Here is a 12374-nt window from a genome sequence, read left to right on the forward strand (position 1 = left end):
TGAAATAGGGCTAAAAAAACAGTATCTACCTCATACTTTGGTTGTTTGGATCACCGGAGTAACATAAAGATCACTGCAGTGCCTCATACACACACTAAGCATCAAATAAATGGTCACTTATTATTAATAAAGCTGTGAGCCTAAAGTTTTATGTAATTGTCAAAACCAGTTCAATATATTATAAAGCAAACAAATCTCCTAAAAGGACACAATGACAGAACTCAGAGTAGTTCTTTGAATGTCTGAGAAATTATACGGTCCTTAAGTCTTTAGTTAAAAAATAAGCTTTCGTTGATCCAATTCTTCACTGGCCTTCGTGAGCAGGGTGATGCTCATTTCCGTTTGTATGTTATTTGACAGAAATTAAGATGTAATGAGAGACTTAAAAAGTGTACATTATAATGGATAAATCATGAACTGTGATGTTAAGTTCTGTCACTTGCAGGCTGCTCAGTAGTTACAACCCCCCTTAGTTTCCTCATCTGTAAAATGAGAACAATTGTATGTGCCTCCCCTGGTTGTTGGAAAGAATAAACCAGACCTAGTAGGGAAGACCTTAGCACAGTCCCTGAACACAGTTAGCATCCACTAACTGTGCTCAGGAACACAGGATGGATTCATGCAGGCCTGGCTGCAGGCCCCTGTTCTGCCAGTTTGGTTGTATAACAGTGAGCAAATATAAGTCTCCATTCTTTTATGGATAAAATAATAAATATTACGGATTTGGGGGAATTTCTCCCTCTACTTCATCTATAGTGTTTTCAATAAGTGCTACTGCCATAATTTTATACCTATAAACTGCCTTTACCAATCTTTCTTCTTTTACGCCTGAATGGGACACTCAAAAGAAATTCCAAGTCCACACCAAAAGCAATAGTAAAATACATGTATGTGTATATACACACACATATATACAAGTGAGGACTCCGGACTTGATCCTAATTCCTATTCTCTTCCCTTGGCTTTAGCTTCTCCACAGCACTAATTGTATATTGGCTGCATTCTCCAACTGAATTAAACTCCACGGAGCAGAGACTGCTTCGCTTACTGTTATATCCTTAACGTCAATAATGCCTGGCAAGTAGTAAAAGCTTAGCATGTGTTTCAGGAAAATGGATCAATTTAACGAGCCCCATCCCAGCCGTAAAAATAGCCTCCTATTTGCCTCTGATGAAGGGAACCCAAGAAGGACAAGGGGCGTGAGAGCATATCCTGTCCCCCAGCACCTTTCCCCGTACGCACCAGAAGGGTCATTGAATCGTTTCAGGGGCGCCTTAGGGAAGGACATGCTGACGACCAGCTCCGCAAAACCGAAGGTCTCTACGGGTCTGCGGCTACTATCCTGCGGGTTGTTTAGGCCTGTTGGCTTCAAATTCAAATCGCCCCGCTTAACCCCCGCCCACCGACGTCAGCCAATCGGAACGCCAAAGACCAAAGAGCTTGCATCCTCGACTCTCGCTGCGTTCAATTACGTGACCTGTTTAGGCCACCACCCAATAGGAGGCTACTACTGTCTCCTCTCGCTCACTGGCCCAATCAGTCCTGGCGTTACTCAATTGTAACTACGCATTAGCCGCGTTTGCGCAAGCGCAGTTTACACCAGCGAGTTTTCCGTCGCTTTTGACGTCATATTGGTGGCAGTGTAATAAATTCTAACTTCTCTGGGTCCACCCCTCTTCCATCGTTCCTTGGATGCGAACTTTTCTGGATTTCAGTTCCTTAAACCTGGGTCCTGCCAGCCTCGTCAATGGCTAACTGAAAGGGAAACGCGCACACTAGCGGAGACCGCAGGTTACATTTCTGCGCATGTTCAGTGACCCGAGCGGAGACAGCTGGGGTGTGGCCCAAGGCAGGGATTCCGGGCGTGAACTCTGCTTGCTCGCTGCCACCGCTTCTGGGAGGCGACTGGAGTATGTCAGCCCCGTTTGAGGAGCGCAGTGGGGTGGTTCCGTGCGGAACGCCGTGGGGCCAGTGGTACCAGACCTTGGAGGAGGTGTTCATTGAAGTTCAGGTGCCGCCAGGCACTCGCGCCCAGGATATCCAGTGCGGCCTGCAGAGCCGGCATGTGGCGCTGGCCGTGGGTGGCCGCGAGATCCTCAAGGTAGCGGCTAGGTCGGGGCTTGTGCTCAGTTTCTTCCCGGCCTCCCCAAATTCCCGAGTCGTCAAGTTCATGGTTTCCGTGGAAAGATTGCTGGAAGACCGTTCGGCCTCTCTGGCTGGCCGAAGGATGAATAAGATTGCCCTGATTTTGGCCTGGTCGGAGCCTCTGACCTCAGGGCCGTTCGGTGTTTGAGGTTGGAATGAGTAGCCCATTTACCTTGCTTTGTTTGTAAGCCAAATGAAACTCCTCTGCTGGTCTTCACTGAGAACTGCCTAACTAGATCGCTGAAGGAAAACAAATATTTTTGACATCTGTACCTCCAGGCACTGATCTTGGTGCTGGGAGGATCGTGGTGAACGAGCCAGATACTGTTCCCTTACACAGGGAGGCATAATTAAATCAATAAATACATAGGAGGTTATAGGAAATGAAAAACAAAAATAAAGATGTTGGGTTGAGGATTCGGAGGTGATGTCCGTTGATTTATTTTCTCATCTAAAATTGGAAAAATTCTGTAAGTTTGTGGAGTGTTTAAGCCGGTGGTCAAGAAGTTGTGAAGAAAGTAATGGATATCCCTTTTATTCTTATCAGTACCCTTTGGGTCTTGGACCCATTTCTTCCTTGTTAAAATGTATAATTAAATTCAATTACTTGAAGTTAGATTTCTTCTTCAGATTAGAAGCCCAAGATATTTGATGGCAATGTTGTGTAATGGTGAAGGGAAACTGCTTGAGAGTATACCTGGCTTGGCCGTTTTCCCAGTTGTAACCTTGGGTAAGAGATTATTCATTGTCTAAGCCTTCATCCCCCAAAGTGGGATAATTATAGTACCTTTCTCATAGGATTGTTTTAAACGTAGCATGGTATCTATGAATGAAGAGCTTGGAGTAGGTAATAACTAATATGTAATAAGCTTGCACTACATGTTTTTATTATAATCTTAATATGAAAGTGTTTTGAGTGTCTCAGAAAAGGAAGATTTATGTGAAAGACACTGATTTATGTCAGCTTGGCTCTTGATGACCTTTCTGAATAGTTGTGCTATTCATAATTTACTGAATGGTGATTTCAAATTACATTTCAAATTTACTTTAGTAATTGCAGTCACCTAGGGATTTGGCAATAACTCCATCTCTAGGATTTTAGGTACATTTATATTAAGTACATTTATATTAAGTAGTATTCACAAACCCCCCCACCCCTTGTATTGACATATGAAAAGACTTTTCTTTTTTTAATGTGACATATTAATTTCATTCCCTAAAGCTAAAGTTTGGTAAGTAGCAACAAATCAAATTGGCTTTGAGCAGGTGCAGTCTCTTTTAAACTTACGTTTTAGTTAGTTCTTTCTTAAAACAAGAGTTCCTGAAAAGTCAGTCACAACTCATCTGACATCATATGTATATACGGATGTGTGTGCTTTAATTTTTTTTTTCTTTTAGTGCTAAACTGCCTTACAAAGAGATTGAACCAGTTTTTTTTTTAAGTTTATATTAAGATATCATTTTTCCTTAATATCTGTAGGAGAGCTCTTTTTGTAGTTTATTATAATTGGTAAAGTTACCACACTTCAGATGTTAACATCACATTTGACCAATTAGTAGTATTTTTTCATCTTCTAAAAATTAAGGAGCCCTCATCTTTTTGTAGAGCGCTCTGTGTTCTTTATTGCAGTATATACTCCCATTGTGTAAACTAGGTTCTGTTTGACCTGCTAGTCAGGAACTTAGGGTTGGCCACCTATCAATATGTTGAAATTGTAGAAAATTTGTTCTCCCTACTCTAAACAAATTTAGTAGTTATATGTAGATTAGGTAGGAAATAAGGGAAGTTTTAAATCATGAAAACTTTATGAAAATTAATGAAATTTCTTTATTTTTAGTACCTCATATATTTATTTTTCAGGGCAAACTCTTTGACTCTACAATAGCTGATGAGGGAACATGGACTCTGGGTAAGGGTAATCTATTAAATTTCTTATAATCTCTGTAAAAGTTAATTTTGTCTTGGAAATTAGTATGTTTCCTCCTGCTGTAGATTTGCAACTTTGTAAGCTATAGTAAAAAGGAATGTATTGAAAACAATTTTATGTCAACATTTCCTAATTAGGTTTCTGAAAGTATAATGATGAACTTTGATTTCTTTGTGATTTTTGTGTTTGTTTAGAGGACAGAAAAATGGTCCGTATTGTTCTTACAAAGACGAAGAGAGATGCAGCAAATTGTTGGACTTCTCTTCTAGAATCTGATTATGCAGCTGACCCTTGGGTGCAAGACCAAATGCAGAGAAAACTTACATTAGAGAGATTCCAGAAAGAAGTAAGTCAGATCAATTGATGAATATGTGTAGTTAAACATCTTAAACTCATAGAATAATTATTCCTTGAAATCAAAACTCAAATGTCATTTAAAAAAATTACATTCTTTAGAGAAATTTTTTCAGTTTAATGGTTAGAAAACTGACTGGCCTTTCAATATAGGGATTTAACCCTCACCACCCCACCCCTGCTGCCCCAGAGGAATTTATCTGTACCATTGTGATATCTAAGTTTAAATTTATTTAGTTTGCATCAGTAGTTCATGAATAAACTGATAAAAATTCTCTCAGTACATACGTCGTGTAAAAAAGTGAAAGGCCCTTTAGTATCTCCCATTCTGTATCTCTGACTCATTCTCATCTCAATACATTGAATGTATTGTTTTGTTTTTTTAATATAAGTGGAGGATCACACAGTATGTATCATCATGTTGCTTTTTTATTTAATAATATGTCTTAGGTCTCTTTCCCTACTAGTACATGTGGATAAAATTCGTTCCTTTTAATTGCTTTAGAGTGTTTCCTAGTTTGAGTGTATTGTTTTTACTTAGCTTTTCCTCTTTGATGAGATTTAGATTTCTCTGTTTGTGTCTGTTTCAAACAAAGTTTGTGCTTTCATCTCTGAAAATACTCAAATTTTCCTTTAAGATAGCTATCTAGGAGAATTATTGGATCGAAGCACTGTTAAAGTTTTGATAGATAATTTCTATATAAATGATGATGATTCCCAAATGTATGTCTCTTGCCTAGACTTTTTACGGAATGTCGGAACTGCGTATCCAGTTGTTTACTTAACATCTTGGCTGTTTAACAGACATATCCAACTCAACATATCCAAGTGAACTTCCTAATTTCCCTCACACATTTGTTGTATCTCTGGCCTTCTCATCTCACCTGATAGAAGCTGGTTGTTCAGATGGAAAAACATTGGGGAATCATCCTCCACTCTTCTCTTTGTCCCACACCCTGCTTGTCAGGAACCTTACTGTGATGGCCTTCTAGGTATGTTTAGAATTTGACTGCACATCACCACCATTCTGCCACCACTCTCACCTGGACCACCTCTAAAGTCTTGCTTAGGTTGGTCTAATGACCTTCCCCCCACCCTGTTTTTTTTAGCTTGAACTGGGTCTTCATTGCTGCACACCAGCTTTCTTTTGTTTCAGAAAGCAGGGGCTACTCTCTAGTTGCAGTGCCCTGGCTTCTCATTGCGGTGGCTTCTCTTGTTGCAGAGCACGGGTTCTAGATGCACACGTTTCAGTTGTTGCAGCACAGGAGCTCATGAGTTGTGACTTGCAGGCCATAGAGTGTGTACGCATCAGTAGTTGCCCATGAGCTCAGTAGTTGCGGCTTCCTGGCTCTAGAGCATGGGCTCAGCTGCTCCTTGGCATGTGGAATCTTCTCGGACCAGGGATTGAACTCGTGAATCCTGCATTGGCAGGCAGATTTTTATCCACTGTACCACCAGGAAAGTGCTTCTTAATGACCTTTTAATTGTTCTCGTTACTTCTACCCTTGCCAAGCTGCAGTCTTGTGAAAATAGCAGCTAGAGCAGTCCTTTTAAAATGTCAGTCAGACAATATTACTTCTCATAACTCTTTCATTTTACAAGGCCCAGACTGATCTGGTCCTCCCTGACGTCTCTGATCTCCTGTCCTGCTTCTGCCCCTCTCATTCATTCTGCTCTAGCCATGCTGGCATTTTTGCCTTTTATTAAACATGCCTGACCATTCGTTCTCTGTCCTTTTGACTGCAATGCTCAAAGTTGACCTGATTTCTTCACTGTTTTCCAGCAATTTCTCAAGCATATTTTGATGATCCTATTTAAATATTCTAATTTCCTCATTTTCCTTACTTTACCCTACATCTTTTTTCTTTTCTATAACACTTAGCAACTTTTAATACACTGCATCTTGGGGCTGACAAACTATAGCCAGGAGTCAAATCCAGCCCACTGCCTGCTTTTGAAGGAAATGTTTTAGTGGAACACAGCTATGCTCATTTGTTTGTGTATTGTCTTTATATAGCAGCAGCAGAATTAAGTCTCAGCCATGCCCAAGACTACATGGCCTTCAATGCCTAAAGTATTGATATTTACTACTTGGCTCTTTACGAAAAAGTGTGCTGGCCCCTGCACCAGGTAGCTTAGGGTTTATTATTTGTCCTCCTGTTAGAATATCCACCAGAACAGGGATCTTTGTCTATTTCGTTCACTCTTAAATTCTGTATGCCTTTCATGGTGTCTTCTAAACAGTAGCAACTTAATATATGTTTGTTGAATAAATGAAATGCCTCTAAAACGACTGAAGCCAGAGGTAGTACTTACTCTATAAGACTGTTATGATAATTGAATATTTTAGTGTATATATACGTCTTAGACGGAGAAGGCAATGGCACCCCACTCCAGTACTCTTGCCTGGAAAATCCCATGGATGGAGGAGCCTAGTAGGCTGCAGTCCATGGGGTCGCTGAGGGTCGGACACGACTGAGCGACTGCACTTTCACTTTTCACTTTCATGCATTGGAGAAGGAAATGGCAACCTACTCCAGTGTTCTTGCCTGGAGAATCCCAGGGACGGGGGAGCCTGGTGGGCTGCCATCTATGGGGTCTCACAGAGTCGGACACAACTGAAGCAACTTAGCAGCAACAGCAGCAGCATACCTCTTAGAACCCTGCCTGGCCTATAATAAAGCTCTCAAAAAATGCTAATCATTAAAATCTGTTTACACACTGATGGTAAAGAATATGTTTGCCCATACACTTGTGAACATTATAATATGCATACTAATCTTCTAAATATTTGTACATATGAAAATTGAAAAAAATCTCATAGTTTTAGGTTCTGTTTTGGTGATTACAGTGAAATTGGATATCTTTTCATGTTTATTGGCCATTTATTAATATATTTCCTTTTTTGTCAGTTGCCAGTTTATATCTTTTTACCATTTTCTTTTTGGCTTATTTATATTTTTCCTTTTATCTGAATTTTTTTTTTTTTCCATGTCTTTTAGAATCCTGGTTTTGACTTCAGCGGAGCAGAAATCTCAGGAAACTACACTAAGGGTGGACCAGATTTCTCGAATCTTGAGAAATAACTGTGACCTTCTTGCTGCATTTTGTGGATCCTAGCAGATGTTGCCAACTTAATCAGAGGAACAGATTATGTAGTAGAAGAAAAATGTGGAGACCTAGTTAACAAATTGCAAAATACATTTAAATATGGTTCTAAAAATTGCATTCAAATATGATTTACATAGGAAACATCTTAAATACTGTGGGAACTATTCTGTTGATATATGGTAACTTTTCTTTTGGACCTGTTTTTGCTCAGCATGATATTTTATATGCTGCACTTTACTAATTTCATATTTAGCCTGTATTTTTAATACAAAAAGTTTTAGAGTATAGATCATGTAAAATGACAGGGTGCCTTCAGGGAAAATTAAGTTTTTCTTTCAATAACTGTGATGTAGGAATAACATTCAATAAATTTTTCTAAATAGGAATTGTGTACCCCTTTGTCTTAAGTGTACCAGTTCACATGAGGAAATTGTATTACTGAAGAAAATTTTCAGAAAGGAAAAAATAATTCATGAATATATTCTGAGTAAGTTAATTTTAAGAGTTACTGAAAGTTTTTGAATTAGTATATTATTCTTTGACAGATGCCTCTATGTCAAGAAATTGAAAAGTAGCTAAAAATGTATCAACAAGAATAGACTAATGCAAAAGAGAAGCACTGAAGCAAATTTGGTTATTGGTGAATCCTTTGTTAGGGATAAGAAACACAGTCAATGAGTATAACTCAGTGATATCATTTTGATCTTCATTGATCCAGGCATATAGGTAAGAATTGCCTTGCAATTTTCTTTGATCCTTTTTATGTCCTTTCTAACTTTAAATATTTTGAATAGTCTTGAATGTATAGAGAAATTACAAGTAAAGCACACAGAATTGTTTTCTTCCTGATTCTTCAGGTTTCTGTGTAAGTTGATAACACCTCTAAGTACTTTAGTGTGTATTTCTTTCAAAGGATATGCTCCTGCATAGCTTCAAATACAACCATTAAAATCAGGAAATTAGCACTGACACAGTATGACCACCTAATTCTGGACGTTTATTCAAGTTTGCTTATTATCCCAGTAATGTTCTTTATAGCAAAAGGATCCAGTCAGAATCATGCCTTACTTTTGTTTTATTTTTGTGGTTGTGCTGCACCACTTGTGGGATCTTAGTTCCCTGACTAGGGATTGAACTCAGGCTCCCAGCAGTGAAAGTAATGAATCCTAACCACTGGACTGCCATGGAATTCCCCATTTCTCACCTTTGGATATCAGGGGTCTTTAGTATGCTTCAGACTGGAAAAAGTCTTCATATTAACCTTGCCTTTTATAGCCGTGACACTTTAGAAGATCACAGGCTAGTTTTGTACATCTATTATGGTGTGTTTTGTCAGATATTTCTACACAATGAGAATCAGGTTATGAATCTTTGACAGACTGTTGCAGAAGAGAAGTGATACTGTGTTTTTACTGCATCCTATCACAAGTTACTGGTTACAGTTCACCCTTTTTCTGGTAGTGTTTACTGATGGCCTGCCATATTGGTGGTTTTCAAACTCTCAATCAACCAAGGATAGAAAATAGTAAAAAAAAAAAAAAAAAAAAAGTGCAGAAGCTTCCAAATAGCAAAACTTGGATTTGCCTTGCAACAAAAAACTAGTTTCATAGCATTTATGTTGTGTTTATAACTACTTACATAGTATTTACATTGTATTTTATTAGGTTTTATAACTAGAGGTGATTTACAGTATCAGGGAGGATGTGGGTAGATTATATGCAGGTTATATGCAAACATTATGTCATATTATTGAGCATCTGTGGATTTTGATGTCTGAGGGGATTGCTGGCTCCAATACCCTGCAGAAGCTGAGGGACAGCTATACTTAGATCATTGATGAAGTGGTGTCTGTCCATCTTCTCCACTACAAAGCCATTCTTTCATGCTTATGACTAAGTATATTTTGTGTGATGTAGTTTCAAAGTACTACCTTGTTTCTCATCAAGCTTTAAATTTATATGTCTTTATAATACACACTCAGTATTTCCACTTTATTCATTGGGTAAAAATCTGTTATTCCTATTACATTGATCCTCAAAATTTTTCTAGGTTTGGCCAGTGGAAATTTCTTGTAGATGGCTTTTATGTTCCTTTGACATGTTTCCATTATTATTTGAGCAATTTCTTATTCTCTGGCATAAGATATTCCAGGCTTATTATGCTTTCCCTACCCTTGGCCAAGAATCAGCCATTTTTCTGGAGTCCTGGTTCTCTAGTGAAGAATGGTGTTTAGAAACCAGGATCTGTTAGTTGCTGTTTGTGTGTTTATTATGCATATGTTTACATCTATACATTTATGTCTACATATATGTTGAAAACCATGATTTCACACTTAAACATTGATTTCTGTTCCCATGGTGTTCATTTTGCTCTCTCCCATTGTACAAAACTTCCAACAGTGAGATACCTGATTCTTGTTATCCTTAATATATTTGGTTCCCCATTCTAGGTCATCTTCCCATGTGAATGCCTTTCTGAATCTGCTCAGCCTCCAACACCCTATGCTAAACAGAGGTACCTGTCTCACTTGATTGGTTTCTGATGCCCCACTTGTCCACTGCAGCCCAGGCACACCCTTTGGCAAGATACCTGTGTTGTTCATTTTGCCCAATAACTTAAAGGATGAATGGAGAAGGGATTTTTTTTTTAATTGGTTTATCTTTTTGACATTAAAACTTTTTAAAATATATTTTGAATAAACGTAAGTAAAATAAACTTGTTTGTAGTTTTGTGAATTTTGACTTATATAGATATATGCATGAAAGTGAAGTCGCTCAGTCGTGTCCGACTCTTCACGACCCCATGGACTGTAGCCTACGAGGCTCCTCCGCCCATGGGATTTTCCAGGCAAGAGTACTGGAGTGGTCTGCCATTTCCTTCTCCAGGAGATCTTCCCAACCCAGGGATTAAACCCAGGTCTCCCGCACTGTAGGCAGATGTTTTACTGTCTGAGCCGCCAGGGAAGTCTAGATATATGTGTGAACACCTCCAAAATCAGGAAACTGAACAGTTCAGTATCACCACAAAATCTCCTCCATGTTCTCTTTATAGTCACACCCTACTCCTAGCCTCAAACCCTGGAGTCCACTGATTTTAGTCTCCGCCTCTGTGTTTTGTTTTTTTCAAGAATTTCATTGAAATAGAACTACATGTAACCCTTTTTAAAAGATGGCTTTGAGAGAGAATTCACATCCCATATACTTCATTCATACAAAGTATGTAATTGCTCAGTGGTTTTTAGTATAGTCATGTATTCAGCTATCACCATAGTCAACTGATTTTCATCACCTCAAAAAAACCAAACCCATACTTTTTTTCTCAAATTTCGGCTGTGTTATCTTCATTATGGTTGCCCTGTGGCATGTGATTTCTTAGTTCCCTGCCTGGGACTGAACCCAGGCCCCCTGCACTGGAAGGCAGATTCTTAACCACTGGACCACCAGGGAAACCCCTGAAACCTGTATTTTCTTAACTATCACCCTCCACACAGATACCCAACCCCCTCGAGCAATCACTAGTTATTTTTCACCTCAGATTTCTGTTACAGATATTTCATATACATGGAGTCATAATGTGGTCTTTAGTTTCTGGTTTAACTTATATAAGGTTTTAGAAGTTCATCCATGTTCTACAATGTCAGAGCTTCATTATTTTTGTCTGGCTGGATGATATTCCATTGTATGATTACCACATATTTACCCATTTGTCAGTTGATGGACATCTGGGAGGTTTCCACCGTTTGGCTACTATGAATATGCTATAAACATTCAACTACAAATTTTTATGTACATCTATATTTCCTTACAGAGGAGTGTAATCTCAAGTTTTTTAAAAAACTTTATGTTTAATCATTTGAGGATTGTTTTCCAAAGCGGTTACACCATTTTACATTCCCACCAGCAGTTTGAGTTTCAGTTTCTCCACATCTTTTCTAATACTTGTTATGTGATTTTTTGATCTTGGCCATCCTAGTGAACGTGAAGTGGTATCACACTGTGGTTTTCATTTGCATTTCTCTGATGGCTAATTATGTTGAACATCTTATCTAGTACTTATTGACTGTGTATCTTTCTTGAAAAAAAAGTCTATTCAGATCCTTTGCCCATTTTTAATGGGTTATCTGCCTCTTTAATATTGAAATGTAAGAGTTCTTATATATATTCTGGAGACAAGTCCTTTATTATATGATTTGCATATATTCTCTTTTTGTATGATTTTTCACTTTCTCAGCAGTGCCTTTTGAAGCCTGAATGCTCTCTTTTGATGTAGTCTAATTCATGCTTCTGGTGTCATGTCTAAGAATTTTGAAATCCCAAGTTACGAGGATTTTCTTTCCAATGTTTTCGTCTAAAAATTTTATATTTTTATCTTTTATATTTAGATCTGTGACCTATTTTTTTTTTGGAGAAGCAGTGTGTAATATAGGTGGAGTTTCATTTTTTAGCATACAGATGTCCAGTTGTTTCAAAATCATTTGTAGAAAAGGGTATTCATTCTCCATTAAATTGTTTTTGCATTTTTCACAAAAATCAATTGTTATTTATATGGGTCTGTTTTTGGTCTCTGTTCTATTCCATGGATCTGTGTGTCTTTCCCTTCACCAATACAACACTGCCTTGACAATGGTAGCTTTAAATTAAGTCTTAAAATTGGGTAGCATGATTCCTTCAGCTTTTTCAGAATTGGTTTGGCTGTGTAAATTTTCTGGACTCATTTGTTGAGGTTTTTTTGGGAGGGGATATTGTTGAGGTATTCATTTGGGATATTGGTCAATAGCTTTTATAAAATTAAAAAATATTATCTTTATCTTGGTTTGGTATCAAGTTATTACTGGTC

General features: G+C 38.2%; 2 protein-coding genes across 3 annotated transcripts in view; one reads left to right on the plus strand and one right to left on the minus strand.

The window, feature by feature from the left end:
* HMMR (hyaluronan mediated motility receptor) overlaps nt 1-1628 on the minus strand; it is a 31659-nt gene extending 30031 nt beyond the window's left edge. Inside the window, exon 1 of one of the 2 annotated variants that reach the window (XM_040239455.1) lies at nt 1243-1628. In XM_040239455.1, the coding sequence (XP_040095389.1) occupies nt 1243-1288 (46 nt within the window). In that variant the 5' untranslated portion in view covers nt 1289-1628. The remainder of the gene's footprint in view (nt 1-1242) is intronic. The other variant, XM_040239456.1, reaches the window with a different exon arrangement.
* On the plus strand, nt 1597-8387 carry NUDCD2 (NudC domain containing 2). Its single transcript, XM_040239457.1, has 4 exons — nt 1597-2101; nt 4007-4055; nt 4268-4419; nt 7430-8387. Exons 1-4 carry the CDS (start codon nt 1913-1915, stop codon nt 7511-7513), a joined length of 474 nt encoding a protein of 157 aa, XP_040095391.1. The 5' UTR covers nt 1597-1912; the 3' UTR covers nt 7514-8387.
* Nucleotides 8388-12374: the final 3987 nt, after the last annotated feature.

The sequence above is a fragment of the Oryx dammah genome, unplaced genomic scaffold (genome assembly GCF_014754425.2).
Source record: "Oryx dammah isolate SB20612 unplaced genomic scaffold, SCBI_Odam_1.1 HiC_scaffold_5, whole genome shotgun sequence".
NCBI lineage: Eukaryota > Metazoa > Chordata > Mammalia > Artiodactyla > Bovidae > Oryx > Oryx dammah.